Source organism: Urocampus carinirostris, chromosome 10 (assembly GCF_059441175.1).
Source record: "Urocampus carinirostris isolate Australia breed hairy pipefish chromosome 10, RoL_Ucar_1.0, whole genome shotgun sequence".
In the NCBI taxonomy this organism is placed as follows: Eukaryota; Metazoa; Chordata; class Actinopteri; order Syngnathiformes; family Syngnathidae; genus Urocampus; species Urocampus carinirostris.
Window position 1 is genome coordinate 698,538 of NC_142358.1, and position 27,500 is coordinate 726,037.

Consider the following 27,500-nt stretch of genomic DNA (forward strand, 5'->3'; position numbering starts at 1 on the left):
ACTAGTTCTTAAACCTTACATTTAGTTTAAATCCTTAATATGGAGCTCAAACTCTAGTTCAGGGGTTAACCAGAGGCACGCGAGCGCACGGCCAAATAATGTTTTTGTTTTTTTAAAGCGTATTTACCTGAAATTTAGACATCGTCAGTTGCGCGCCATGTTATGTAAAGGATTTACGTTAGGCTTTACGTGGGTTTTTCAGTGAGTTTGCACGGCGACTCGCAGAGAGCGAGAGAGAACGAGAGCGCGAGCAAGAGCGAGAAAGAGAGACCCAGCCAACGAAACACACGCGCGCGATAAATGAATGAATCCATGTCGGTGAAATGCACCTTCGCCGAAATTTGCATCCCGATCATTTGTACTAGAAAAAAATACACTATTGCTGTGACAATGTTAGGCACAGGATGATCTGTTTATTCAAGTAAAATACAAAATACAATAATTGACGTGTTATCTCGTTTGACGATGAGAAGAAATCAAACACGTTCGTCTCCCGTTTATCTGTTGATGATTTGAAAGTTCATTTCAGCATAATAAGCTTTAGGGTAGAGTGCATAACAGTTTCAATATGAGCGATTTGAGTAGATAAAGGCAAAATAAACACGTTACATGCTCAAAAGTGATTTATATACGGTGTGCATTACCGTTCGATTATATTCACCAACAAATACAAAACGGAATTGTTTAAGTTGTATTACATTCCCAACAAATGCAAGACAAAGTGGTTTTTGTTAGATGTTCTCCATTACATTCCCGAAAAGTGATATAAAAGTGAGATAAAACGAGGTAAAAGTGGTTAGGGGCGGCAGTGGCTCAGGAGGTAGAGCGCTATTCTGATAGAGTTCTCAATACCAATACATAGCAACAACGAGATGTTCTGCGAAGTTCTGAGTTGATGAAGATGAAGGCCCGGTCTTTATGTCCTCGGCTTTAGATCGATGAGGAATTCTTGTAGGCTTGAGAGCCGGTTGGGACGAGGACCACCGGATGCAGGTTGACTGCTGGTGGCTTGAGGCTTCTCTGAGGTTGCTGGCTTTGTTTCACTGGTTTGGTCCAACTTTTTCTCCTGTGACGTGTACCAGCTCTCGGTTTCGGTTTCCTGGTAGGGGCGGACCCCCTGTGGTATAATGGTCACGGCAACCTTTGATGCGAACATACAGCCATAGCCCCCCTCCCCGACCTCACATTCCAGCGGTATCAGTCAGATAACATATCTATGTGGTTGACTTAAAACACATTATTTTCTTCACATGTTTAAATATTTTCTGACCTTGCAAAATTGAATTCTGACCAAACGTTGAATACTCTACATACCCCTCTTTGCGTGCATCACGGTTATGGGGGGCGTGATCCCACAGACACCTTTGGACAACTTTGGGCAGGTGCCGAAGACGACCCTCCCTTGTCGTTGTGTCGGTAGGTGACGTTCGCCTGCATTCCCTTTGATTCCTAAAAAAAGTCTTTTTCTTGAGTCTTGTGTTCTTGGCGGCCTGGATGAGATTGGTCAAGTGGGATAAGTTGTTACATCATCGTGGGTATCAAATCATCGGTTACATCGTCATAGTTACCCAAGTATGGATTGGTGTGACCCACCCCCCTTATTGTCGCACAACAATTCAGGTTTAGGTGCTTTTCCAAAAATTACGAAAATGAAAATAAAAGATAAAAATAAATGAAATACTCTCGCACTAAGTATGGGCAAATCAATTCAGTGCAGTTTGTCTCAGTCTATTGACAGAAGCTGGTGGTCCGACAAAACGAGAGGAAACAAGAATTTTGGTTGAGTTTAAGCGAATCAGGTTACAATTTGCTTATCTTTACAAATGTTCTCTAAGAAATTTTTTTTCGTTTAGCTGCACATTGCCGAAAAGGCAATGGAAAAAAATCAGATTTTCCAGTGTGATTTTAGGGCTTTGGTTTTCCCAAAACTAGAAATATTGATGGTTTAACTTATTTAGAAAAGAAGACATCAGACAAAGCAGCCTGAAGCAGGTGTGTCACCAAACACTTTGGGTCATGAGAGATTTGTCAAGTTAGTGTGAGTCATAGTACACTGACTGGAATATTTTGCATGCACACTTTCCTTTTTCCATGCGTGTGTACAGACTGTACCTTTAATTTTTTTGTTAAATTGTGAGGAAAAAAATGGTTGAACGCTACCTTTCTTTTATGTTTTTCAAGTGTATTCTTGGTGACATACTCAACAAAAGCAAACCACATTTATCAGGCATCAGGTGCCCAGAATTAGTGTACAGTCTGACTGTGTCAACCGAACTTTCAAAGGTGGGTTTTGTCTCATAGGCTAAGTTATGAGGATCTATTCCCCCCCTTTGGCTCTGCGATTTAGACTCAGAAAAACTGCTTATAAACCACCAAGCCACATGAAAATACGCCCATAAAACGAACTCACCCAGGAACTGGTCTGGTATGTTCTCAGGACCTTTAATCTAAACCTGGTAGCTTTTTCTTTTTTAATTGGGGATATGTCGTTCAAAATTATTTTTGTGTCCTGACAAGTGTGTGTAATTGCCAAAGGTTGTAAGGTTACATTTTCAACTATTTCGTCCAATTCAGCTTGGTCAGGCTTAGCAGTCACAGCTTCGGTTAGCCAATGCAGAGGTCAAAATACAGAGCTTCAAAGTCAGGCCCTTACTCTCGGGGAACCAATATATGTTGGGAATATGGGTGGCAAAAGAGTTATTCTAACAAACAATTTAATGGCCGATTGAAGTAAAGAGCCGAGTTTATTCTTCTTAAAACTCATCTCGCCTCTTTGGAGCACCACATACCTTTTTAAATCATGTCAGGAAAACGGATGAAAAACCTTCTTTTGTTATTCTGAAAGGTGGCTACACACACTTTAGGTGTTTTACCGTTTTAATAGTTCAATGTACTTTAACCAAGACACACACACTCTTGGATTTATGGCCTTTTCTTTAACTAATCACCTACTAAAGAAGCTTAAACTGAACACAAAACATTGGCTTGATTATAACGTTATGGTACTTTGATGGAATTCCCCATTTTACGTCACACCAATACCAATACCTAGCAACATCAAGATGTTCTGCGAAGTTCTGCGTCGATGAAGATGAAGGCCCAGTCTTTATGTCCCCGGCTTTAGAACGATCAGGAATTCTGGTAGGCTTTGAGCCAGTTGGGTCGAGGATAACCGCATGCTGAGTGTTGAAGGAGATGGTTGACTGCTGGTGGCTTGAGGCTTCTCTGAGGTCCCTGGCTTTGTCCCGCTGTTTTGGCCGCTAGCTTGATCGAGCTTGGCTGCCGACCTGGCAAGGCTCGCCGGGTGCCTGTTGAGCTGAGACCTGGCCAGGACCGGGTTCCGCTTTTTCTCCGTTTAGGACATTACTCCTGCCTTGTGGATGGCCAGACTGCCCTTGTGGATGGTCAGACTGGCCTTGCGAAGTGAGACATGTACCAGCTCTCTGTTCCGCTTCTCTAGGGAGGGGCGGACGCCCCGTGGTATAGTGGTCACAGCAACCTTTGATGCGAACATGCAGCCATAGCCCCCGTCCCCAACCTCACATTCCAGCAGTATCAGTCAGATAACAAATCTATGTGATTGACTTAAGACACGGTATTTACACATTTTTCTGACCTTGCAAAACGGAATTCTGACCAAACGTCAACATGGTAACTCGTCATGCTCGCGGCTACATGCTAATGAGTAAAGAGTCATGCTAACAGCTATATGCTAACGGCTACATGCTAACGAGTCATGCTAACAGCTATATGCTAACGGCTACATGCTAACGAGTCATGCTAACATGTAGCTGCTAATGACTTCATGCCATAGCCCTGCCCCAACTTTCACAATTGCCACAGGAATCGTCTATATTCATGCATCTCAACGTGCAAGAGTGTGCAATCAGAATGGCTGCACACCAGGGTAAACATAAAAAAAAGATTACTGCACACCGCAAATATTTTTATTCATGCATTTAAACCTTAATTCCTAAAAGGAAACCTTCTTTAAAATAATTAGTTCTCTCCATCTACAGCCAAGTTAATCAGAGGTCAACCAATTATGGACCGATTAGTGGAACCAATATTTTGGAAATTTGATGGATAGCGGTATCAGCATTTTTATTTATTCGAACGGCCGCTTAGATAAATGTAAAACTGGGTTATTCGGGCTACGATGCAGCTGAGCCCCTTTCTTCCCTATCCCTGTGACTGACGCTACGCACCCTGCGCCTTTTGCCTGGATGAGCGACCAGAGGCGGAGCCACTAAGTAAGTTAGAATACAGTTAGAGAGGAGAAAACAGCGACAGCTCTGCTAACTCCTAAATCCCGACATACCCGTCAATCAAGACCGCTGGTAATATTGAGACTTTAAAAAGTTTGTGGTAGAAAAAGCGTGTGTGTGATTAAAAGATACCGTAAAATGCTTAGTTAACTTGTTTTAGGAAGCACGTTCAGGTGGAGACTGATATTTTAGCTCTTATCATAACATTTGTTCGTCAATCAAGTGTATGTTTGTGATTGAGAGGGAGCATAAAAAGGATGCTAAAGTAATTAGCTATTACTATAACACTTGGTTGTCTATCTGGCTCTAAAACAGGGGTGCCCATACTTTTCAACTGGCGAGCTTTGTTGAAGTTTAGATTCACTGTTTGTTTTAAGTTATTTTAAGTCAAGTTGGTTGTATTGACATTTTTTATTTATTGTAAAAAAACAAGGAGGTATTTAGGGTTTTAAGTACCTTTCATACAGGTTTCTGCTAATCCCAATTTTTTTCCTGCGTTGTTTGTTTTTGGCTTGGTTCAGGGGTGTCAAAGTCATTTTAGCTGGGGGCCATATGCTAGAAAAAAAAACTCATGGGGGACAGACTAGTGGATTAAAGAGACCGAAAAAAAAGGTGGAGAAGAAAGAGGAAAATAGAGAAAGATAGAAAGAGTAAAAGAAAGATCAAGAACAAGGGAGACACAGAGAGAGAGAGAATAATAGAGACAGGGAGTGAGAGAGGAATTTCTCCAGACCGTAGAGCAACCTAACTTGTGATTCACATCTTTTTCGTCCAATTGCAGGCTTTATTTTACGCCATTTTATCACGAGTCTGTAAATGGTAAAAAGGACCCGCCTCCTTTACCTCTGAACACCTTTAGCAAATAGCAGTGTTCTCGTTTGCCCGCGTCCCTGAGTCCTAGACGCATCATTTTTGCTGGGGACGCATATTTACGTCAAATCAACATGCGTCCCCGGGACGCAACTTTGACACCAAATTGTCATTATTACCCGATTACTTTTTTTTTTAACAAAGATTTACGGCACTCCAAACTTTTCGTCAGGCACATCCACCATTGTGGTTTTGGTCTCGTTGCTTCAAGATGACGTCATTGTTTTAGTGGGTGTTGAGTGAAAGAGAAGTATGCCTCCGTAAAAACAGTTGGTATTAGGAGCAAATCAACAAAAAATTGGTAATTTCTTCAGTGTCGATAATAAGTCGAAACATAATACAGAAAGTGGTACAACGGCAATAATTCCGGCACGAAAAAAACGGAGAAATTCTTCAGAAGACCGCGAACGCAAGAAAAACACGTGTTTGAAGCGAACGATTTGACGAAAGATAAACAAAAGAATACTAGCAAGAAAAATGACTTTTCTGGCAAAATGGACTCAATTAAATTCCTGGTTACGCTATGAGGAGGATGATGATGGAGGCTACATGTTCTGTGATGCGTGCACCCAGCGTGACAAAAAAACTGGATTGCATAAATCTCAATACAAACTTTAAGAAAAGCACATTGGATCGGCACAACGACAATGAAAACCACAAATTAGCTATGGAAATTCCGTTGCTGCAATTGGACCTTGAGAAGGCATTACAACTGTGGTAGGACAGCAAACCACAAAGAATATATGAACTGAAAAATCTAAAGTGATTAAAACTGCATGAATATATAGACTAATATTTCAGCAATAATATTTTGTATAATGCACAATATTTTTGTGAACTGAAAAATCTGAAGTGATAACTGCTTTGTATTACCAATTAAGTGTGATGATTAAAACTGAATGAATATATAGATTTATATATTTATTTATATATTTGTCGCCGATTTACAATTTCAACCTCGATAACACTAAATTTTTGGGACCCATAGATCTCTGTTGGGAGACCTTGCGACTCAATATTGATCCATATATAAGGCGCACCGTATTATAAGGCGCATGGTCAGCTTTTGAAAAAGTTAAAGGCTTTTAGGTGCGCCTTATAGTGGGGAAAATACGGAAGTTTTGTTGAAATTCTTACTGTAAAAAGTTTTAGAGAGTTACTAAAGTTTTATTTGAATTCATAACAAATATTCCTTGTTTATTTTTGCATAACTAAAAATTTCTTACACCAATTTTTACAGCAAATTGATATTGGCTCCAAATATCAGTAATCAGCCTCCTCTCAATACTAATCATCGGGATCAGCCCATGAAAACCCTTATCAGTTGACCCTTAGAGTTAATCGTCCTCAACTCGGAGACAATCATGCTTTCAAACAATAAAGTCAGTTAAAATATATTTATTATGCAAATCCATTATAAATCCGGTATTAGATTTCAATAATTACTTTTTGGGTAAGAAAGGTTTTCTCTGCGAGAAGCATGTTTGCGTTTAAGGTTAAGGTTGCACTATATCTAGTGGTAAGTAAATAATTACATACATAAAACAACAGAAGATCAGATAGATCAGAAGCAGTTTCACGTTCTGTTCTTTCTTTTCAGATACTTTGTCACCATTTCTTGCAAACTGGTGAAAATGACATAACAGTTAACAACCACAACAAAAGCAACATCAACAAAACACCCGAGAGAAAGTAAATGACAAAACTTTTTTTAAAATCTTTTGTCAGAACAATTTAACTAGGCTTGCAACCAATGTTCCCTCTAATTTACCACGGGTCTGAGCATTCACACAGTCTGTGAGCAACGCTTGAAACAACAGTGAGCAACGGCAATCCCAAGTGTGGCAACTAAGTCATTATCAAACATGTCCAAAACTTGACATCAAGTCACATTTTGCTGAGTTTCCGGCAATGCAAAAAAAATGTTTTCACTTTTGAATGAATTGACTAATGTATTATTGCAAAGGTTGTACGGCCTACAAACTTTATTTGTTTTTAAAACAATTCTTTCACAAGATTTTAATTTCTTTTTTTTTCCTGGTATCTTTTGTCACATAATACTAACATTTTTGGGGGCTTATTTAGTCGGTTGCACGATACAGAACTGTATCTAATCACATTTGTTTAGTGAAAGTACAATGTTGGCAACTAGATTGACTTGGTATAATTGGAAATAATTTAAATGCAACACAAAGATTTTCTTCTTTTTCCCTATTTTTTTGTAATTTTTTTTAAAATTCCTTTAAAAAAAATCTCATTGTGTTTATTTTTTCCTAGCTGTTACTTTTTTATTTTTGTTCTCTATTTACTTTTTTTCCTGTGTTTCTTTCTTTTCTTTTTTTCTGGCTTTTTTTCTGAATTTTTCCTTCTTTTTTCTCTTCCTTTAGTTTCTTTTTTTCTCAGCTTTTCACTACTTTTTCATTTTGGTATTTTTTTCTTTTTTGTTCTATTTCCCCCCTTCCTATAAGTAATTTTGTGCACAATTTTACATAATATTTGATCGTGTAGGGATTAAAGAAGCAAAAACAACCTGAAGAGCCGTTTGGGACCTGAAAGAGCCGGTTCTCCTTAGTGAACCGAGCCGAAGAAGCCGGTTCTCGAAAAACTCTACTGACTTTACTCAACTTCGTTCTACTTCGACATTGACTACAAAATACCGCATTTAGAAAACAGCGTCAAGGGAACCCGAGTATTTTTACCTTCATGCACTGTAACTTTGACTTTATTTGCTTCTTTATTCGCCCTGATTTTTGTGAGCTGGCTAGATTTTCTTGTGCACTGAGAATGTGCGGGCAGTGCGCGATTGCGCACGCGCGCAACTTAGAGGGTACATTGGCTGCAACTAACAATTAGTTTAATAATGGATGAATATGTCAATTATTTTGATGATTCGAAGAATCCGATTTTTGTAATTTTTTTTTTAACTCGTGTTAAAATTCCTCCTCTTTATTCAAATATATAAGTTTTGGATGGATAAAAACATGCACAAAACAACAGAATATTCTATAAGAGGGGATTCAGGTGCTCCCAGAGGAAAGCTGAGATGCCCACAAACCTGTTATAAAACATTTTTTTCTCTCTTCTTCTTTCTATCACTCTTTGTCTTCCTCTCTATCGCTCTCTTTTGTACCCTCTATGTTTTTCTCTTTATCGCTTTCTTATCCCCTTTGTCTTTCTCTTTCTCTCTATTTGTCTTTCTACATATCTTTCTTTCTCTCTGTCTCTCGGTTTCTCTTTCTTTTTTCTGACTTCCCCTCTCTCTTCCTCTCATTTTCTCTCTCTTTTTCTTTATCTCTCTTCTGTATTTCTTCTTCCAATCATTAACCTGGTAATAACATTGGACAAGATAAGTTGTGATCTTCGAAATGCAAATAAGACGAAGCATCCTTTGCGCTAATAAGTAGCATAAAATAGCTCTGATCTTAAAAAAGCTTGGAGACCCGTGTTCTATAATATAAAACACTTTTCAAAAATCCAAGTGTTTGTCAAATACAGTCGTTTGCAAAAGTTTGGGCATCATTTTCAAGATTTTCCTTTATAAATCATTGGTTGTTCGGATCAGCAATTTCAGTTAAATATATCATATAGCAGACAAACACAGTGATATCTGAGAAGTGATATGAAGTTTATAGGATGCACAGAAAGTGTGCAATAATTACTTAAACAAAAGTAGGCAGGTGCATACATTTGGGCACCCTTGTTGTTTTAGCGATTTGAATACCTTTAGCACTAATTATTGGAACACAACATTTGTTTGGTAAGCTCATTGACCAATCATGAGAAAGGGTATTTAAGGCGGCCAGTTGCAAGGTATTCTCTTCTTTGCATCTTCTCTAAAGAGTGGCAACATGGGAGCCTCAGAACAACTGTCAAAAGACCTGAAAACAAAGATTGTTAGACGTCATGGTTTAAGGGAAGGGTACAAAAAGCTAGCTCAGAGATTTTAGCTGTCGGTTTCCACTGTGAGGAACATAGTGAGGACATGAAAGATCACAGGCACAGACAAACACTTGCTACCCACAGTAAAATTGGGTGGCGGTTCCATCATGCTGTGGGGCTATGTGGCCAGTGCAGGCAATGGCAATCTTGTTAAAAGTTGAAGGTCGCATGGATTCCAGTCAGTATCAGAAGATTCTTGCGAATAATGTTCTAGGGGTTGTTTCAACAAGGCCCCAAAAGACCCCAAACACTGATTAAATTCTACTAAGGCATTCATGCAGAGGAACAAATACAATGTTCTGGAATGGCCATCTCAGTTCCCAGACCTGATTATTATTGAAAATCTGTGGTGTGATTTAAAGCGGGCTGTGCATGCTTGGAAACACTCAAATTTGACTGAAGTAGAGATGTTTTGTAAAGAAGAATGGTCAAAAATACCTCCAGACCCTCATTGGAAGCTATAGTAGGCGTTTAGAGGCTGTTATTTCTGCAAAACGAGGATCTACTAAATATTGAAGTAATTTTTCAGTTGGGGTGCCCAAATTCATGGCCCTGCTTACTTTTGTTTAAGCAATTACTGCATATTTTCTGTAGGTCAATTCTAAGATATCACTGTGTTTGTATGCTATTTGATATATTTAACTGAAATTGCTGATCCGAACAACCAATGATTTATGAAGGAAAATCTTGAAAGGGGGTGCCCAAACTTTTGCATACGACTGTAGCCTAACAATAAACAAAAGTACATACTGTGCTACACACCTGCAAATATGTACGATTTTTTTTTTGTAATAAAAAGGATCTCAAGGCGCTCTCTGCTGGGTTCAAATGTTACGACAAATATGTCCCTTCAATATTATATTGAAATTCCATCCATCCATCCATCATCTGCACCGCTCATCCTCAGTAGGGTCGCAGGGGTGCTGGAGCTCATCCCAGCTATCTTCGGGCAGTGGGCAGGGAACACCCTGAACAGGTTTCCATCCAGTCGCAGGGCACACAGAGAGAAACAACCCACTCGCACATTCAGACTTAGGGACAATTTGGACCGGCCAATTTAACCTGACATGCATGTTTTTGGAATGTGGGAGGAAACCGGAGTGCCCGGAGGAAACTCACGCAAGCACAGGGAGAACATGCACCCTCCATACAGGATGGTTCGATCTCATGACCTCAGAAATGTGCCGCACACGTGCTAACCACTGCGCTGCTGTGCCGCCCCCAATTGAAATTCAACACACTCTTATTTGCATTGAATTACACACACTTTTTTATATCTATGGAGTCAGACTTCCAAGAAACATACAATTGAAAACAATAGCAAGCATTTTCAAGCACTTCACCCACAATTTAAGCATTTTCCTGACCTTGAAAACACAACATTAAAACTAAAACATTTATTTTAAGCATCCGTACAAACTCAAATGAAAGATCTTTTGGATTTCAACTGTAGGCTCCCCCTCCTTTCAATTTGCATTATACTTGAAAACTATCTTGGGAAAGTGTGTTTTTTATTTTTACCTATTGATGAGGTCTTCATTGTCATCACTTTCCATTTCATCCTCAATGGCAGCCTGGAGGTCCCCAATCCTTTTGAAAGCTAATTTAAGATCTGCCTGAAGACTCTGGTTGGCAGCCTCCAAGCTTTCAATGTCCATTTCCTATTCAAAGACAGAAGAATTTAAAAAAAAAAGTTCTTCATCTTATGGAGTCATAGTTGAACGTCAATACCAAATTGATTTGTTGCCATCGTTTGTTTATTGAGTCTATATTCTATACGTTAGGGGTGTCTAACTCATTTGAGCTTGGAGGCCACGTTGTATAAAAAATCTCACAGGGGCTGGGGTAGTTGATCAAAGAGAAAGACAAAGTAATAGCGAGAGGGGGGGGAAAGAGAGGGAGACAAGGAGAAAGAAAGGGCAAAAAATAAATAGAGAGAAAATAGAGAAAGAGAATGAGACAAAGAGTAAAAGAAAGAGCAAATGAGAGAAAGAGAGAGAAAAAAGCGAAAGAGAAAAAAGAAAGAAAAAAAGAAAAATGATCAGAAAGAGACACAATGACAAAGAGAAAATGAAAACGAAAGATGAGAAAACAAGAAAGCGAAAAAGGAAAATAGAAAGCAAGAAAGAAAGGAGACAAAGAGAGAGAAAGAGAAATAGAGCGAACAGAAAAAAAGAGAAATAGAGATGGATAAATAGAGGGCAAGAGAAAAAAGAAAAAAAGAGAAAAAAAAAAAAAAAACAGAGAGAGCAAGATATAGAGATGGATAGATGGAAGAAAAAAAAGAGAAAAAGGAAAGGGAAAGAAAAAGAGGGAGAAGAGAAGGAAGATACAGAGAGAAAGAGAAAAGACAAGAGAGAAAATGAGAGTGGGAAAATGGAAAGCAGATAGAAAATAGTGACAGGGAGAGAAAGAGAAGAAAGAGAAATAAGAAAAAGAGGGTAAGTAAGAAAGTGTAAAAGATAGAAAGAGAAAGAACACAGCTCTCGTTGCTTTGTGAGTGATGCATGGCTTTGGCGTCATCCAGTGGACATATTTCAAACTGCGAGTCATTTTTCTTTCGTGCTTTTCTCCATTTCCCGCGACCCGCCATTAACACCCTTTGTGGGCTGTATCTGTACCACGAGCCGCATTTTCAACACTTATGCTATAGGTCTACTAAGTACTAACCAGCTGGTGTTTTTTGCGGCTGGCTTCTCCTTCCTTTTTTGCCAGTTCTCCCATTTCTTCTTTTATGTCGCGAATCTGTCTCTGCAATCGCTTGCTCTGTTCTTTCTCCCGGATCTCACTGCTGCTGCATTGGTCTCGTTCCTCTGTCAGTTTTTCAACATTTTCCTTGAGACGTGCCACAAGGCTCTGAAAAGAAGGGACAAGATCAGATAGGCGACTACCAGGGTTAAGTGGTAGTTGGTTATGGTGCTTGTGGTGGTGGTGGTGTTTGGGGGGTACAGGCGCAAGCTTTACTTTACTCGCGAGCAACTGGTGGCTGTGCCTTTAGTCAGAGGGTCTGGCCAGGCACAAAACCAAAGGAACGACGTGGGTCCCTCATCCCAAAGGCTCTCCACCTATGGCAGGGGCATCCGGTGCGCAAAGAGCCAGGAGCAGAGGAGGGGTCATTTGCACACCGATTCCCGGCTACAGAAACTAGCTTATGGGACATGGAATGTCACCTCTCTGGTGGGGTAGGAGCCCAAGCTGGTGTGTTTGAGAGGTTCCAACTTGATATACTTCTCGTCTTTTATTCATAGATTTTAGTTTGGCTTTTAACACTATCATTCCTTCTAAATAGCATTTTAAACTTCTTCATGACCTAAATTTCCCGTTTTAATATCAAATTGGATTTTAGATTTTCTTCTCAATAGAGAACAGTCCGTTCGCATTGGTGAGAAATATTCATGTTATATTGTCCTCAACACTGGTACGCCTCAGGGCTGTCGATTGTCCCCAACTTTGTTTTCCCTATTCACTCATGATTGTCAACCCAATTCTGACCATTCGCTATTTGCTAAATATGCAGACGACACCACGGTTACTGGCTTTACTTCAAAAGGAGACGAAACTGAATAACGAGCAGAAATTGATTCACTTTCCACCTGGTGTCATGAAAGTAATCCGTTTTTGAACGTAGGTAAAACCAAGGAGATGTTAATAGATTTCCGTATTAAGCCTCCCCCGCATGTGGCACTGTCAATTAATGGTAGTGTGGTCGAACTGGTCCATTCATTCAAGTTTCTGGGTACTGTCAATGTCAATGCTATTGATATTCTAAAGTCAGCCAGACAAAGGCTCTACTTCCTTCATCAACTCAAATCATTCAAAGTCCGTCAATCCATTCTAGTCAATTTTTATCGTGCTATCATTGAATCCGTTTTAACTAGGTCGATCACAGTTTGGTTTGGTCCCGTCAATCAGAAAGAATTGTCAAAGATGGAATCAGTAGTGAGGACGGCAGAAGAAATAATAGGTACTGGCCTCCCGTCCCTGCAAAGTATCTATATCCAACGAACTAGAAAACGGACACTAAAAGTTATAGACGATCCCAGTCACCCTGCCTGCAGGTACTTTGATTACCTGCCGTCCGGTCGCCATCTTCGCTCCATTGTGAGCAAGACTACACGTCTTAAAGAGTTTTTACCCTTCCGCTATTCGCATGTTCAACGGGAATTGATTTGGGTTATTATGTATAGCATTATTATGCCAACGGCGTTCCTCCAACCTATTCTACTCTAGTCTTGTTATTTACATATTCTTTCTTTTTAAACTACTCTATATAATTACCTTGTATTATACACTACAATATCTTTTTTACTTTATTCTTTTTATTCTTTAAAATCTATTACCGTAAATTCCAGACTATAGAGCGCACCTGATTATAAGCCGCACCTACCAATTATGGAGTGATTTGACTCTTTTATACGTACACAAGCTGCACCTATGTATAAGCCACGGGCGCCTGCAGTAAGCTTGTGACAAAGTCAAAAGTTTAACCCAGGCCAGGATGAGAGATACACAATTGTAACTTTTTGGTTTGAACAAATTTATTGACACTAAAAACAGAAAACAATCATGACAATCTCAACAGCAATTAAGCACATTCACAATATTATATTCCAATATTACGTTTTTAACAGCAAACACAAAGTGAGGTTTGAACAAACCTTCTCGAAAATCAAACATATTCACAATTTCATTATATAACATCTTTGTTAGTGTCAATAGATCCGTCCAGGCCAAAGTCGATTGTCCTCGGTCTGAACAAATCCACTGACACCAACAGCAGCAAAACACAGCCATCAAGCATATTCACAATTTTTTTATATTTGACAATATGACGTGACGATATGACGTTTTAACATTTTTTCCTGACATTTCCAAAATCAATTAAACAATTTCAGAGTTATTTTCTTTTAACAGTAGTTAACCAGCGTGTAAAAGGCAATACTATTGTGCAAGGGCATAGCTCTGCCATCCCACCCTCCCAAGCAGCATTCTTCCAGTCCTCTGTGTGGGTCCTTTCCCTTCTGCGTGGGTCCTCTCCCTTCTGGGTTCCACAACCCAGGCCGTTGCTGCCGGGACTCCCACAGCGTAGCTCCGGCTCCCCCCTCCGGGTGGGTACAGACGAGTCTTCTTTATGGCTGCGTCCTAGGCCCGCCGCTCGCAGATTGTATGGTATCTGCAGCCATTTGGAGCACAGCCACGGGGGGGATCTGCCTGCACCTCCATACCAGCAGGTTTCTGGAGGTCCAGATGGCGTCCTTGATGGCGGCGAGAGTGAGCCAGTCCCTGGCAAAGTCGTTCCGATGCCTCCTCGACCGACTCACCCCGTAAAGCACGTACTGTGCATCAGGGACCTCTCCTGCTGGCAAGTCCGGGAACTTTCCTAGTTGTTCGGCCATTGTCCACAAGACCTTGGCAGCGCTGCACTCACAAAAAAGGTGCCTCACCGACTCCTGGGCGCCACAGCCAGGTCGAGGGCACGTCGAAGTCGCTGACATTCCTCGGTGGTGCATTACAGCTCTGACTGGGAGAACTTCATGAGCCACCATCCATGACAAGTCTCGTAGTCTGTTTGGGAGGGCAGGATGATTGACGTTGCTCCAAACCGTTGTGGATTCACCAAACGCAAGCCCCCGCACAGGGCTTACTGTAGCTCGCTCTTGCACAATAGCAATAAGGGCCCTGTGGTTTTGTAAAGTGTGACATTCTTGTGTTTCCAAATCAAACTTCTTCAAAAAAGCCCGAATAAAGAGATGTGTTGGTGGCAAGTTAAACGAAACTGGAATCAAACGATTGTCTGGTACAAGCTTTAGCTTCCGCAAATATGAGCCCATCCAAAAACGGGTCATTGCTTGACTTTTCGGGTTGTTGGGTGGGCCCACAGCGTTTTGGAAGTGGAGAGAGACATATTTGCTTCCCAGGAAAAGCTGGAGGTCAGGCACTCCTTTCCCCCCTTTTTCCTTTTTCTTTTTCATTGTATCTCTTTTTATCCTTTCCCACTTTGAGCCCCAGACAAAGCGAAAGATGGCTCGGTCCATTTGTAACAGCACGTTTCTTTTAGGCATAAAAATTAAACTGATTGACAAAAGCATTGGGAGGATGATCGCTTTGATGATTAGGACCTTCCCCTCTATTGTCAGTTTTCTTAGTGACCAAAAAACAAGTTTTTGCTTAACTTTCCTTGTCACGTCATCCCAGTTGGTCTCGCCTCCTCCATCCGCATTGAATTTTATCCCTAGGATTTTCTGGTCTGTCTTTAACACCGTCAGCGGGAGTCCTGCCTTTTCTGTCTCTTTCCACATTCCATAAAACTTCACTTGTGATTTTTCTCTATTTAGCCTTGACCCAGACGCCCTCCCAAACAGGTCAGTCAAGTCAAAGGCTCTTTCAACAGATGCGCGGTCAGTACACAAAATATTAAAATCATCCATGTACAAAACACACTTGGTAATTTGTCCCCCACTCCCTGGGATATTGATGCCTTCGACAAATCTATCTTTTCTTAACATTTGTGCCAAAGGTTCAATGCAAAGAACATAGAGAAGGGGAGACATAGGGCAACCTTGACGTACACCGCAGTTGATCTCGATTGCTTCCGATAAATTCCCGTTAATCATGAATTTGCTGTAGATGTCTCGGTATAGCAGTCCTACCCAATTGATGTATTTTTGGGGAAACCACATTTTTGCAATACCCTGAAAAGGTATTGGTGCGAGACTCGATCAAAGGCTTTTTCAAAGTCTAGGTTTAGGACCGCTAGTCGCATGTTTCTGTCTCTTGCATAACAAATGGTGTCACAGATCAGCATGAGACTGTCGCTGATCTTCCTTCCCACAATGGCACAGGTTTGGTCTGGATCAACCAAGTCTCCCAAGACAACAGACATTCGTGTTGCTAGAAGCTTGCTGAAAATTTTACAGTCCACGTTTAAAAGCGTTATGGGTCGCCAGTTTTTTAAGTCAATTTTGTCTCCTTTTTTGTGCAATAGAGTAACTATCCCGATTCTGAAACTGTCTGGCATATGGTCTCGACTGGAAAATTCGTTAAAAACAGTTAACAGATCTGGTGCTAAAATATCCCAAAAAGTCCGGTAAAATTCGAGGTTGAGTCCGTCCTCCCCGGGTGATTTGCCTTTTTTCATAGTCTTTATGCAATCATTCAGTTGGTCCGATGTTAAAAAGGGGTCTTGACGCACTGATCTTGAAATATGATCGAATACATGCCCCATTTCATTCTCATATGTTTCTTTCTTTTCAAATAATTTTTTGTAGTAGTCTTCGACCAATCTGGTTATTTCACTACTTTCCTTTGTTATTTGCCCGTTTTCGTTTTGAAGTTTAAAAATCCCCTCATTTTTGCCATAATTTTTTAAAAAAAGTAGCGTGTACATTTTTCCCCTTCTTCTATTTCTCTTTCTCTGCTTCTTATTATGATGCCTTTGCTCTTTATTTCCGCCAAAGCGTTTAGTTCTTGTTTGGTCTCTTTGATTTCATCATTAAAGTCCATCCCCTTTTCTGTTAGGATGAAATAGCGTTGGAGTCTTCTTTGTAGTCCCGACATGCGTTTCATCTCTTTGAGTTTCTTGTTTTTCCCTGCATTTTTAAAAAAGGTCTGTGTTCGTTTCTTTGTCATTTCCCACCATTGTGCTCGTGAATCATACACGAGTCTTGAAGGGTCTGCCAGTCTTTGTACAGCTCCCTGTATTGTGCGGCTAGAGCCTCATCCTCCAGCAGGGAGCAGTTTAACTTCCACAAACCCTTCCCAACAGTCATACCTGAAGGAAATGAGAAAGAGCAGGACAGTAGCAAGTGATCCGAAAAAAAAACTGGAATTAATCTTGCATCACTCTGTGCTAAACCCCTCGTAAATATGTAGTCTATTCGAGAGGCTCTGGCATTGTCACTACTGAACCAGGTGAAGCCCTCCTCTCCTGGATGTATGGATTTGAAACAGTCCACCAGTTTAAATGTCCGGCACATGTCTTGTAATAAAGTTGATGTTTTATCTACTTTAAACTCCTCATCGTTCCTCTTTCTATCCTTCCTACTTAAGATGCAATTAAAATCTCCTCCCACGATTAGTGGTTGATGGCCTAGCATATGCGACTGGATGTCCTCTAAAAGTTCGTACCGGAGTTGTCTGTCGGCATGGCCGTATATGTTAATAAGGTTAAAATCATTCCCTATATAAGAAAGTCTTGCTAAGATTGCGCGTCCGTCTCTCATCACAGTACTCCCCTTTATGATGAGTTGAGGGTTGTTTATTAAAATGGCTACCCCATCGTTACGGTTTTCATTCGAGCCACTCCATAATGACGGATATGGCCAAATCTCTTCCCACTGTTTATAATTTTTTAGAAAGGGGATGCAGCATTCCTGTAGTAAAAACACATCCGTTCTGATAGTTTTTAAGAACGATAAAACACTGTGAGCCTTAACCTTTGATCTCACACTTCTCACATTGATAGTAGAGAATGTAATGTTCATAATTGTTGTAAAAGTATTTAAACTAGTTAGACAAAACTGGGGGATCTGAGTCCATTCTTTGGTGATCATCGAGATCATCGAGAGTGTCACCTGTGTCAGACACATCACTTAAGAGTAGTACCTCATTTTGAGACTCACCGGGGAAAACTCTGGGACCCTCTGACTCTCTGTCTGTGGTTCCAGGTCTTCCCCTTTTTTCTGGGTTAGGGGGTGAGCCAGAGGACCTATCAAGGGGTCTCTTACTTCCTTGCCCACTAAGGGTCAGGTTTTTTCCCTCCCCGACTTCCTCCGTCTCAACTTCATACAGTTCCCTTGTGGGCTTATTCACCGGCAATCGGCTTTCTTCTAAATCTCTTATCTTTGTTTCTGGTTTTTTCACCACTCCCAATTTTGTCTTACTTTTACTCCTCTTTCCAGTGCCCGTATGGGTTTTTGGAGAGTCATTCGCCTTTTCAAGTCAAGTCAAGTCATTTTTATTTGTATAGCCCTTAATCACAATAAGTCTCTTTTGTTTGTCTTCTCCAAATCCCGGCAATGGCGTAGCAAACAAATTTGCTAATTTGAACTCTCTTCCAGGCCCTTCCTGATTAATATGTGTTTTCGGAGTGGCAGTTGCTTTTTCTATTCGTTTGTCATGTCCAAATTCAGGTATTTTATGAGAAATCGAATTAGAATTTCCAGGTTCTTCCTGTTTCAATTTTGATTCTCTGGTCTCTGCTCCAGGGGTTTTGGTAGGTACATCTGTTTTTTCAATTTGTTTGTCTTGTCCAATTTCTTTGTGCATTTCTTGATCATTTTCATTGGGTATTTCCATAACTTTATTCATTTCCTGTTCATCTTCATTGGGTATTTCTATAACTTCATTAATTTCTTGTTCATTTTCATTTTGTATTTCCATGACTTTATTAATTTCATTGTCTTTGTTATCTTTATTCACTTCATTGTCTTTGTGACATTTATTCATTTCATTATCTATGTTGTCTGACATCATTTCATTGTCTTTGTTGTCTTTGTTAACTGCCTTCCTAGCTTTCAATTTGTTAGCAAACGAATTCGGGCAGTTTCTAAAGAGGTGATTCGTTTCTCCACAGAGATTGCATTTTCTGCTATTGCTACATTCCTCAAAGGAATGTCCAATTGTTCTGCACTTTCCACAAAAAATTCGATCACATACCTCAGCCAGATGCCCATGCTCACCACATTTGCGACAGAGTTTCGGTTGCCCTTGATAGTGGATAAAGCCACGGTTTTCCCCCAGGAATATAGTCGACGGAATTTGTTTCAGTCCCTGAAAGCCCTGAGGATCTTGCCGTAGTTGGACTGGTACCCTCCAGGCACCATTCCAATAGCCTTTCTCACACCTCACCTTCATAGCCTGGCCTTTTACTGAGCAGTATCTACTCAACCAATAACAGACGTCATCAGCACTGATCATTTCACTAAACATTCTAACAACGACAATCTTGTTAGTATTATCAGTCAGCTTCTCCACTGTAAATCCTGAAAACTGGGACCTCACTCCCTCAAAGCGATTCCAAAACTCTTGATAAAGAGCTGCCGTTTCAAAACTCACATCAAAGCCTTTGCCAGAAGTCATTTTTATGACAGCATGTACCTCCTCCTTTTTAAACTTCAGAATCTTTTCAACAAACTTGTTAATAAAATCCGTCCTTGACATTCCCTCCGAAATTGCCACAACATCTTTGAGCAAGAATCTCACGCAGTTACATCTCCGCCCGCCGGTATAATGCCCGGCCATGGCAGGACTCGGCTGCTTTACTTCTAACTATGTTAAAATGGTTAGAATTGTAAAATTAATAATTAACAATACTCTTAAAACCGACGCCAATGACAGTATAAACGCATAGAACGAGCAGTGCTAACCTCATAGATAGTATACAAATCCAGAACCACAGTTGACAACACAAATAGAAAATGATACCCCTAATTAAGGTATGATGCAGACTTGTAAAGTCGGGGTCCCGTTGAAAGTAATCCAAGGAAACAAAATGTATATTTCCAAAGCTAAGGGTGGGAAAAATATATATCCACTATTGTCCGCTGCGACAACAGACAGATCTACCGGTAACTCAGCTTTACCACATTTCCCATCAGCCCGCGTTTGCTCCGCCCCTTATTTTTGATTCGGCCGTAGAACACATAACAGAATAAATCTCTAAAATAAATACATTACAAAAATATAAAGTTGCAAATACATATTATACATGGTTACACATATTTACGAAGAAAGACGGTACACCGAGAGAGTTTTCAAAGCTTTAATAATAATAATAATATAACTTTCATCCCAAACCGTGCCTTTGAAAGGTACTAACACGCTAGTAGGATCACGCTCGCAATGTATCTAGCGTGCCTGTTTAAATAAAGCATCCCTTAATTGTGAAATTCACAGAAGATTGCCCTCAACTTCCTCCTCATAATTATCGCCATCAAGGGCGTCTTCCTCATTATCGGAACGTACCTTATCTTTACATACAATGTATGCTTAAACTTTGAGGTTGCAGTCTTCTTGGCACACATATTCTACTGGTCTTAATCTTACCTTTTAAACTCCTGCGCCGCTGGTGGCCGTTAGAAAAATTCCATAAATTAGCCTCTTCAGTGAATAAGCCGCAGGGCTGAACATTTGGGAAAAAAGTAGCGGCTTATATTCCGGAATTTACGGTATATTATCATTATTTAGAGTTCGCATGTCAAATGATTTCTTGTATATTTCTTGTATTTTTGTGCAGCTCTATGGTAGTATTTAAAGGACAGTACGTCCAAGACTATTTTAGGTTCCGTTAGTTCCTATCATATTGATACTGTATTTTGCTTACCCAAGTGAACTTTTCCTTTCTAGTAAACTAGACCCTTTGACCCTTGCGCCTTGAAAGCACCAAAAAGTCGGACTCCTCTCACCTCCAGACGTTTGATCTGGGTCCTCTCAAACTCAAGTTTGGTTTCATGTTCCCGGATCTTGGCTTCCTGTCGGCTCACAAGAGATTTCTCCACCATGGACTGCTCCTGGAAGTCTAACTGACTTTGGAGTGCTTGCATCTATGACAACAAAAACATAATGACATGTTGATGTTTTTATTTAATCAATTGTACAATAAAATAACAGGGTTGTACAAAATACAATTTCTAAAAGATGGATCATATTTATCTAGACACAAAAAAAATAAATCATATCTGGTTTTATGTGAACTTCATGGCGAGTTCTGACTCCTTTTATCGCAGATAAAATGAAAACTTTGGTGAATGCTCTGTCACTGCTATGACATTTTGGTCCACTCTTCTTTGCAGAACAGTTAACTCAAATCATGGGAGGGTCATGCCCCCAAACCTCCCAGACTGTCCACTAAGCAGGGTCTCACAAAAGTGTATTGGAAACGCTGGTTGAATTTTGGCAAAAAATCTTTCACTGAAGTATTTGCTGTGAACATTTTTGAAAGACAGCGCTCGGTTAACAAAAACAAAAACTTCACTTACTGTCTCGTGCACTTCCTGTTTCTCTTTAAGGGCTTCCTCCAGCTGTGCTTGCAGGTCACTTATCATGGCAAAGTTCTGGGCTGACTGAAACAACAAAAAACATACACAGATTAGAGAGGGGGGTAATAAAATATGTTTTGTAAATTTAAAGTAACATTAAGATGCGAATGTATCATTAACACCAGGGTTTGCTCACCTTTTTTTATGGACAAGCTCAAGCACTTTTGAAGCACTTAAAATTTTTCTAGTACCTTCAACCTTCAAAGGAAGAAATCCAGCGCCAATCAAATCAAGGTTTTTTTTTGGGGGGGGGGGGGGGGGTTTAGGCATTGAGGTCGGTCGGTCGATAGATCGATATTTAGGTAGATAGGTAGATAGATCGGTCGGTCAATAGATAGATAGGTAGATAGATACCTGTTTGGGTATAGCAAATATATACAAAAAATATATAGAAATTATAGACATTTTGGTAACCGAATTACCTTTTCTAATTCATTGAGGTATGTCAAGATTTGATGGAGAATTAGAATGTAATGTCGGAATCCTTCATTTTTAGAAGAATAAGATTTAGGATTGCCAATGATGCAATGTTTAATACACTTAGATCACAATAAAACATTTGGTTAGCTGAGAAAGGAAATCGGGAGATCAAAAAAAAATATCTTTGAAATAGAAATCTTAGAAATCTCCATATTTGTATTTTTGACCCCCTAAACTATTTTTGTCAGTGATTTAAATTGTAACTTTCTGACACGTGGACCTGTTTGCTAGAGTAGGCCACACAATGTATTTCCATTGCGGATGTATCATATTTTTTCTTTCTTATTTCTATGCCTAACGGTAATATACTTGAATCTCAATCATTCATGAATGTCCATCATTCTGAGTCTAAAACGAATGAATGGAAATTCCCTTCTTTAAATGTGAAATACATTGCTGTTGGCTTTTATAGGTTGGGTACAGAAAGAATGACATTTTATATCTGAGATATAATTATTGGTTCCCCCTACCAAAAGTGTAATTGTGAATATTGCTGTTTTTACCAACTAATTTTGCTCACTGGATAAAAAGTATATGTATGGATCTTTCCCCTGCATCTGACAATTAATTGTGGTTTAAATAAAGGCAAATGGAATAAAAAGCAGACCTGACTAACAGCAGCCTTATGCTTCTTCATAAGCTCATTCAAATCATCCTGGTCTTCCTCCATTCTTGCCTGCAAGTCATTCTTCTCCCTTTGCAGACGACTTAACTGTTCCTCCAGCTTGGATCAGAAAAAAGACAACAAAACACAGTACACCGATCACAGGTGACATTATTAGAGTACCAATATTTTTCATGTAATTTAATAAAAGCACCACATTGTTGCCAAAAAATGTATGTCGTTTAAATTTTCAATTTATGTTATGCTGTAAAAAGACATGAACGACATCCAGCGCGATTTTTTTTGTTGACTTTTATGACTAAAATAAAGTCGCCATCTTGTTGCCAGCACATAGTTTGTGCTATTTTGGAGAATCTCTGTCTTAATTAGTTAAAATAGAATTGTAAATATATATATATATATATATATATATATATATATATATATATATATAATATATATAATATATATATTGCATTTTAATATTTATTTATACCAATGAGTTAATAATTTCATTTTTCATTTTATTGTTTTGGGATTGTTGGGATTTTGTGTTGTTCGTCTTTTGATGTTGTTTTGATGTTGAGTGTTTAAAAGCTAAAATTGTTTTTTATAATCTTATCTCATTAGCTGCACCGCTTATCCTCAGTAGGGGTGCGGGGGTGCTGGAGCCCATCCCAACCATCTCCGGGCAGAGGGCAGAGGACACCCTGAACTGGTTGCCAGCCAATCGCAGGGCACACAGGGACAGACAACTCGCTCATTCACACAATTTGGACCGGCCAATCCACCTGAAATGCATGTCTTTGGAATGTCGAGGGAAACCGGAGTGCCCGGAGGAAACCCACGCAAGCACGGGGAGAGCATACAAACTCCGCACAGGAAGTCCGGTAGCTGGATTTGAACCCACAAAGGAGGTTTCCAAGACCTTAGAACTGTGCCGCACACGCGCTAACCACTGCGCCGCCGTGCTGGGATGGGCTCCAGCACCCCCGTGACCGTAATGAGGATAAGCGGTACAGCTAATGGGATGAGTTTTTTATATTATAAATTATAAAATAATTATAATATTATATTATAATCATAAATAATTTGGTGCATAAATTTTTTTATTTATGATAATATAGAATTAAAAAAAAAAAAAGCCGAGCTAAAAGAGCCGGTTTTCTAATTAGAACTGTCCTCTGTGCAACCAGCAGGGGGGCAGTGACACTTCATATGAGAACGCCATAATGACTGAGAGCATGTGTGTTGGGATCATTTTCCCACACTTTTTAAACATACTGTAGGCTGAAAGTTAGGTTAGTGATGATAAATCATGCTGGCACAAATTGCCCTTTGAGAAAAAAATGAAGCCGCCAGCCGGGAACCACGGCTTCAATACACTGCATCCAGGGATTCTGACCAGACTCGGGGATTCTTAACTGCAGAGTCCCGCGCAAATCCTTTTAACTAGCCTTAACTATCACAACATCAACACACTGAAACCAAAGCTCATTACAATGGTTCCAGGTATCATTTGATGTGATTAAAGGGAAATAAAATCACAAAAACTCCCAGGTTTTGAGTTTTTCCTTTACCGCATGTTGGTTTAAGGTCAGGGGATGGGGTAATTGTAACCCGCGCAGTCCTTTAAGACATTTTTGTGATTAAGGGCTATACAAATAAATGTGACTTGACCTGACTTGACAGCCAAAATTCCAACATCTCTTTTCTGTCGTTTTCTTATTCTTGTTTTTGTTATGCGTTCTAATTAAGCTCCTTCTATGAATGATCATAACATAAAATTCTTTAAAACAAAAAGTATCTGTCTTAATAAAGTATGTTAAATTTTAAACCCAGAAAAGAATTAACTTTTAACTGTTGTGTATCCAACACTCAGATCAACTAAAAGGTTTTTAATCTGCTTTCCCGATAAAACTATCGAAAAAAACTGATGTGATGCTCCTAAAAATCAAGACTTGTTTAAAATCTTAAACTTGCCTGTGGAGAATATTAGCCCATCACAGCCATTACTACTCCAATTTTCTTGCGTTCCTTGTTGTTTTTGCCGGGGACCCAAACGGCACATCATTACCCCAAAGACATTTATTCTTTTTTTGTTTGAGAACACTTTTTTTCTTTTCATTCCCCATTGGATTATGGGATTAAGTAAACCTTGGTTTCTTCAGGATTACATTTTTTTCCTTTCACCCTTTTTTTTTTGTCCATAACAACAGACAGAATGAGCTCAAACTTATTTCATGAATTAACAACAAATGCTTCAGAACAAACTGAATGTTTGCATTTCTTCTCAGTTTACGTCTATCTAAACTCAAGAATTAGGTGGAATGACTGTGCCCCCTGATGGACTGTTCCCGGACATACACAGGTCTCATCACAAAAACATAAATCTTCAGCGTAATACAACAAATTTTGCTAACACCAAATTTTGATTGTAATTAAAACATTAATGGCAATGTATTATTAATTATGAAAAAATGAAGCACCATGCTACAAAATGAGTAGGCCATTCATACATACGAGCGTACTCCGCTTTTTTGTCTGACCCTATGGTTTCAAAAACAATCTGGGGTTAGGTTCTTTACCTCCATTGCTAATCTAGAATAAAGTATTAGCTTTCCCCCAAACCACGCCCCTGGTGTGTGATCTTAACCACACGTCACTGGCACTTTAAATTTAAACATTGTTCAGGTTTTGCTTTCTTTTTGCCTGCAGGACGACACGGTTAACCGAAGAACCGACATGTGGTCCTGCTCAGATCGAACCTATAGACCTCAATCATTCCCATAGACCTTAATCGGCCCCCTCCTGGCCAAGTTGAGAGAATTTGAACTCATCTCTGGAACACTAAAAGTGACATTTTCAATTTCAAATTCATGTTGATTTGTTCCGTGGGTGGTTCAATTTTTGCTCACTGTACAAATTAAGTTCCTGAAATAATCCAATCAAAATGTAGAACAAGTTCTTTTTAGGTAATATTGACTTCCTGTGAGTACCTTGTCATTAAGATATTGGCAAATTCCTTTCCCTCCTTCAATGTGCCAGACATACTCCATTGACACCAATAACGTCCCTTTTTTTCTTGTTTCTTTTACGCTGGATAACAGGTACCGTATTTTCCGCACTATAAGGCGCACCTAAAAGCCTTTATTTTTTTCAAAAGCTGACCATGTGCCTTATAATACAGTGCGCCTTATATATGGATCAATATTAAGTCGCAAAGTCTTGCAGCTAAGGTAAGCAGCCGCCGACTAGATTTTCCCCCAAAGGCGAAGTAGTCCGCGGTGTATGCTGGGATTTATATACCGGCGTTTCATTTCCTAACCAATGTGTCAATCATCATTTGAATCAGTCACTATTGGCTAAAGTTATTCGGAGGTAACGGGGGCGGATCCTTTTTATCAGTTACAGGCTTGCATAGGCTAAAGGGGCGAAACAAAGCCTGCAATTGGCCAAAAAAGATGAATGTGAATCACACGTAGGGTTGCTCTACAGCATAGAGAAAACATTTTTTACTATTCTGTATTTGTAAATATTTTACTCTCCTGGATTAACTACACTCACGGTTGTAGGAAGACCATGGTTACGTATCATTATTGAACGTGATGGCTGCAAGAGAACTTAGGTGAGCTACGCGGCTTTATATTTTCCCGGTATCTTGTTTTAGAACGATCTTGATGTTTCTGTGATGAGTCTATTTTTAAATTAAATTCAATTCAAAGTGTTTATTGTCATATGCACAGTCAAAAACCCCGTTTTCCTGCACAATAAAATACTTACTTTGCTGTCCACACAGTTGCCAGCAAAAAATAAAATGGAAACTAAGAAATGTTTGGCATTTCTTGATTCCCAAGACTTTAACCTTCTGAATGATATTTGGAACGATACATTTGAGTGATTGGTGACATTGTACAGACACTGTTTCCGTACATGTCTGAGACACGTATTTGCTTCTTTGCAAGCTTTCGGAATGTTAAGGGGGTAATAAGTTTGACTGAACTATCTGACTGTTTTGTCGACGTTCCCATTGTAGCGCCTTATAACCTGGTGCGCCTTATAGTGCGGAAAGTACGGTAATTTTATAACGTCCTGAATTTGTCTGTATGCGATGTTGTTTTTTCGTTTCATTTCAGTTCCATGTAAAAATAAAACTTAGAGTGTTTTAGATTAGAACAGCGTGTTACCCAAGTTTTGTTCATTATTCCTTTCAGATGAATAATAAGTACAAAATTCATGAACTGTAACTGAATGAATCAAGTTAGATTTAAGTGGTGAGTTTTGTCTTCCAATTACGAGACTGGTCAAACTTTATGGTAAATTGTTGGTGACCACTACTGGCAAATTTGGCAACTGATGTGAATAAAACATAATTTGAATATATTCAGCTTAAGAATAAATTAATGCAAAACTCCCTACACACAATTTAAAATTGATTTGTCAATTTATTATTTGTTCAAGTAATTTATTGACGACCTAAATTTGCTAAATTGAACAACGTTCATGATGTCAACACCAATCAGTCATTCCAAAACTTAAGGGAGATTTTACTTTGATAAACCAAGTAATAATGGAATAACATAATTCATCATGAAAAAAAAACTAATGTAATGATGATTATCCTTCTGAATAATAAATGAAAAAAAAGATACTGACCGCCTGCTTTGTTTTAGACAAATCCTCCATTTGAACATGCAGGTCTTCAATCTCCACCTCCATGGATTTTCGAGATTTAACGGCAGCTGCACAAGTGAATTCTGACTCCTCCAGCTTGACAGAACAATAGACCAAAAAAGGTTTCAGCAAGTGAATTCTTCAAACCAGGGGAGAGTTAAGGTTCAGAGCTTTGGGGGTGCTGAGCACCCAGATTGGAAGTGAGAAAACTACGACCCGTGGGTCAAGTGCGGCCCGTCAGGCCTCTTAATAAAAATTTAATGAAGTAAATAAAGTACGAGTAATAAAAAAAAAAAACTTTTTGGAGAGCCAACTTTGTCCCCATTGTTCTTTTGTGTGCAACAAAAACACTACAAAAACAATACAAAAATAAATATCAAATGTAATTCTTAAAAACAGGGACCTGATATATTTTTCTTCATTCTGATAGGAAAAAATACTATAGAAATACTACAAAAATACTACTAGAGTAATACTAAGATACAAAAACACCATTACAGAAACAATGCAACAGAAATACTACAAAAATACAACTACAGTAATATTAAGTAACACTAAAGAAATACTACAAAGCTACCAGTAAGGAAAGACTTTGAAATATTTTTACAAAAATACTACAAATATACC

General features: G+C 39.3%; 1 protein-coding gene across 4 annotated transcripts in view; it reads right to left on the minus strand.

Annotated features, from left to right (window-relative positions):
- myo18ab (myosin XVIIIA b) overlaps positions 1-27,500 on the minus strand; it is a 297,356-nt gene that overhangs the window by 36,583 nt on the left and 233,273 nt on the right. For all 4 annotated transcript variants that reach the window (XM_088345491.1, XM_088345490.1, XM_088345488.1 and 1 more), the window contains exons 35-40: positions 26,856-26,969; positions 22,203-22,319; positions 21,056-21,139; positions 20,483-20,620; positions 11,748-11,933; positions 10,599-10,738 (exon numbers count right to left, since the gene is read on the minus strand). In XM_088345491.1, coding sequence (XP_088201617.1) covers positions 10,599-10,738; positions 11,748-11,933; positions 20,483-20,620; positions 21,056-21,139; positions 22,203-22,319; positions 26,856-26,969 — 779 coding nt within the window. The remainder of the gene's footprint in view (positions 1-10,598; positions 10,739-11,747; positions 11,934-20,482; positions 20,621-21,055; positions 21,140-22,202; positions 22,320-26,855; positions 26,970-27,500) is intronic.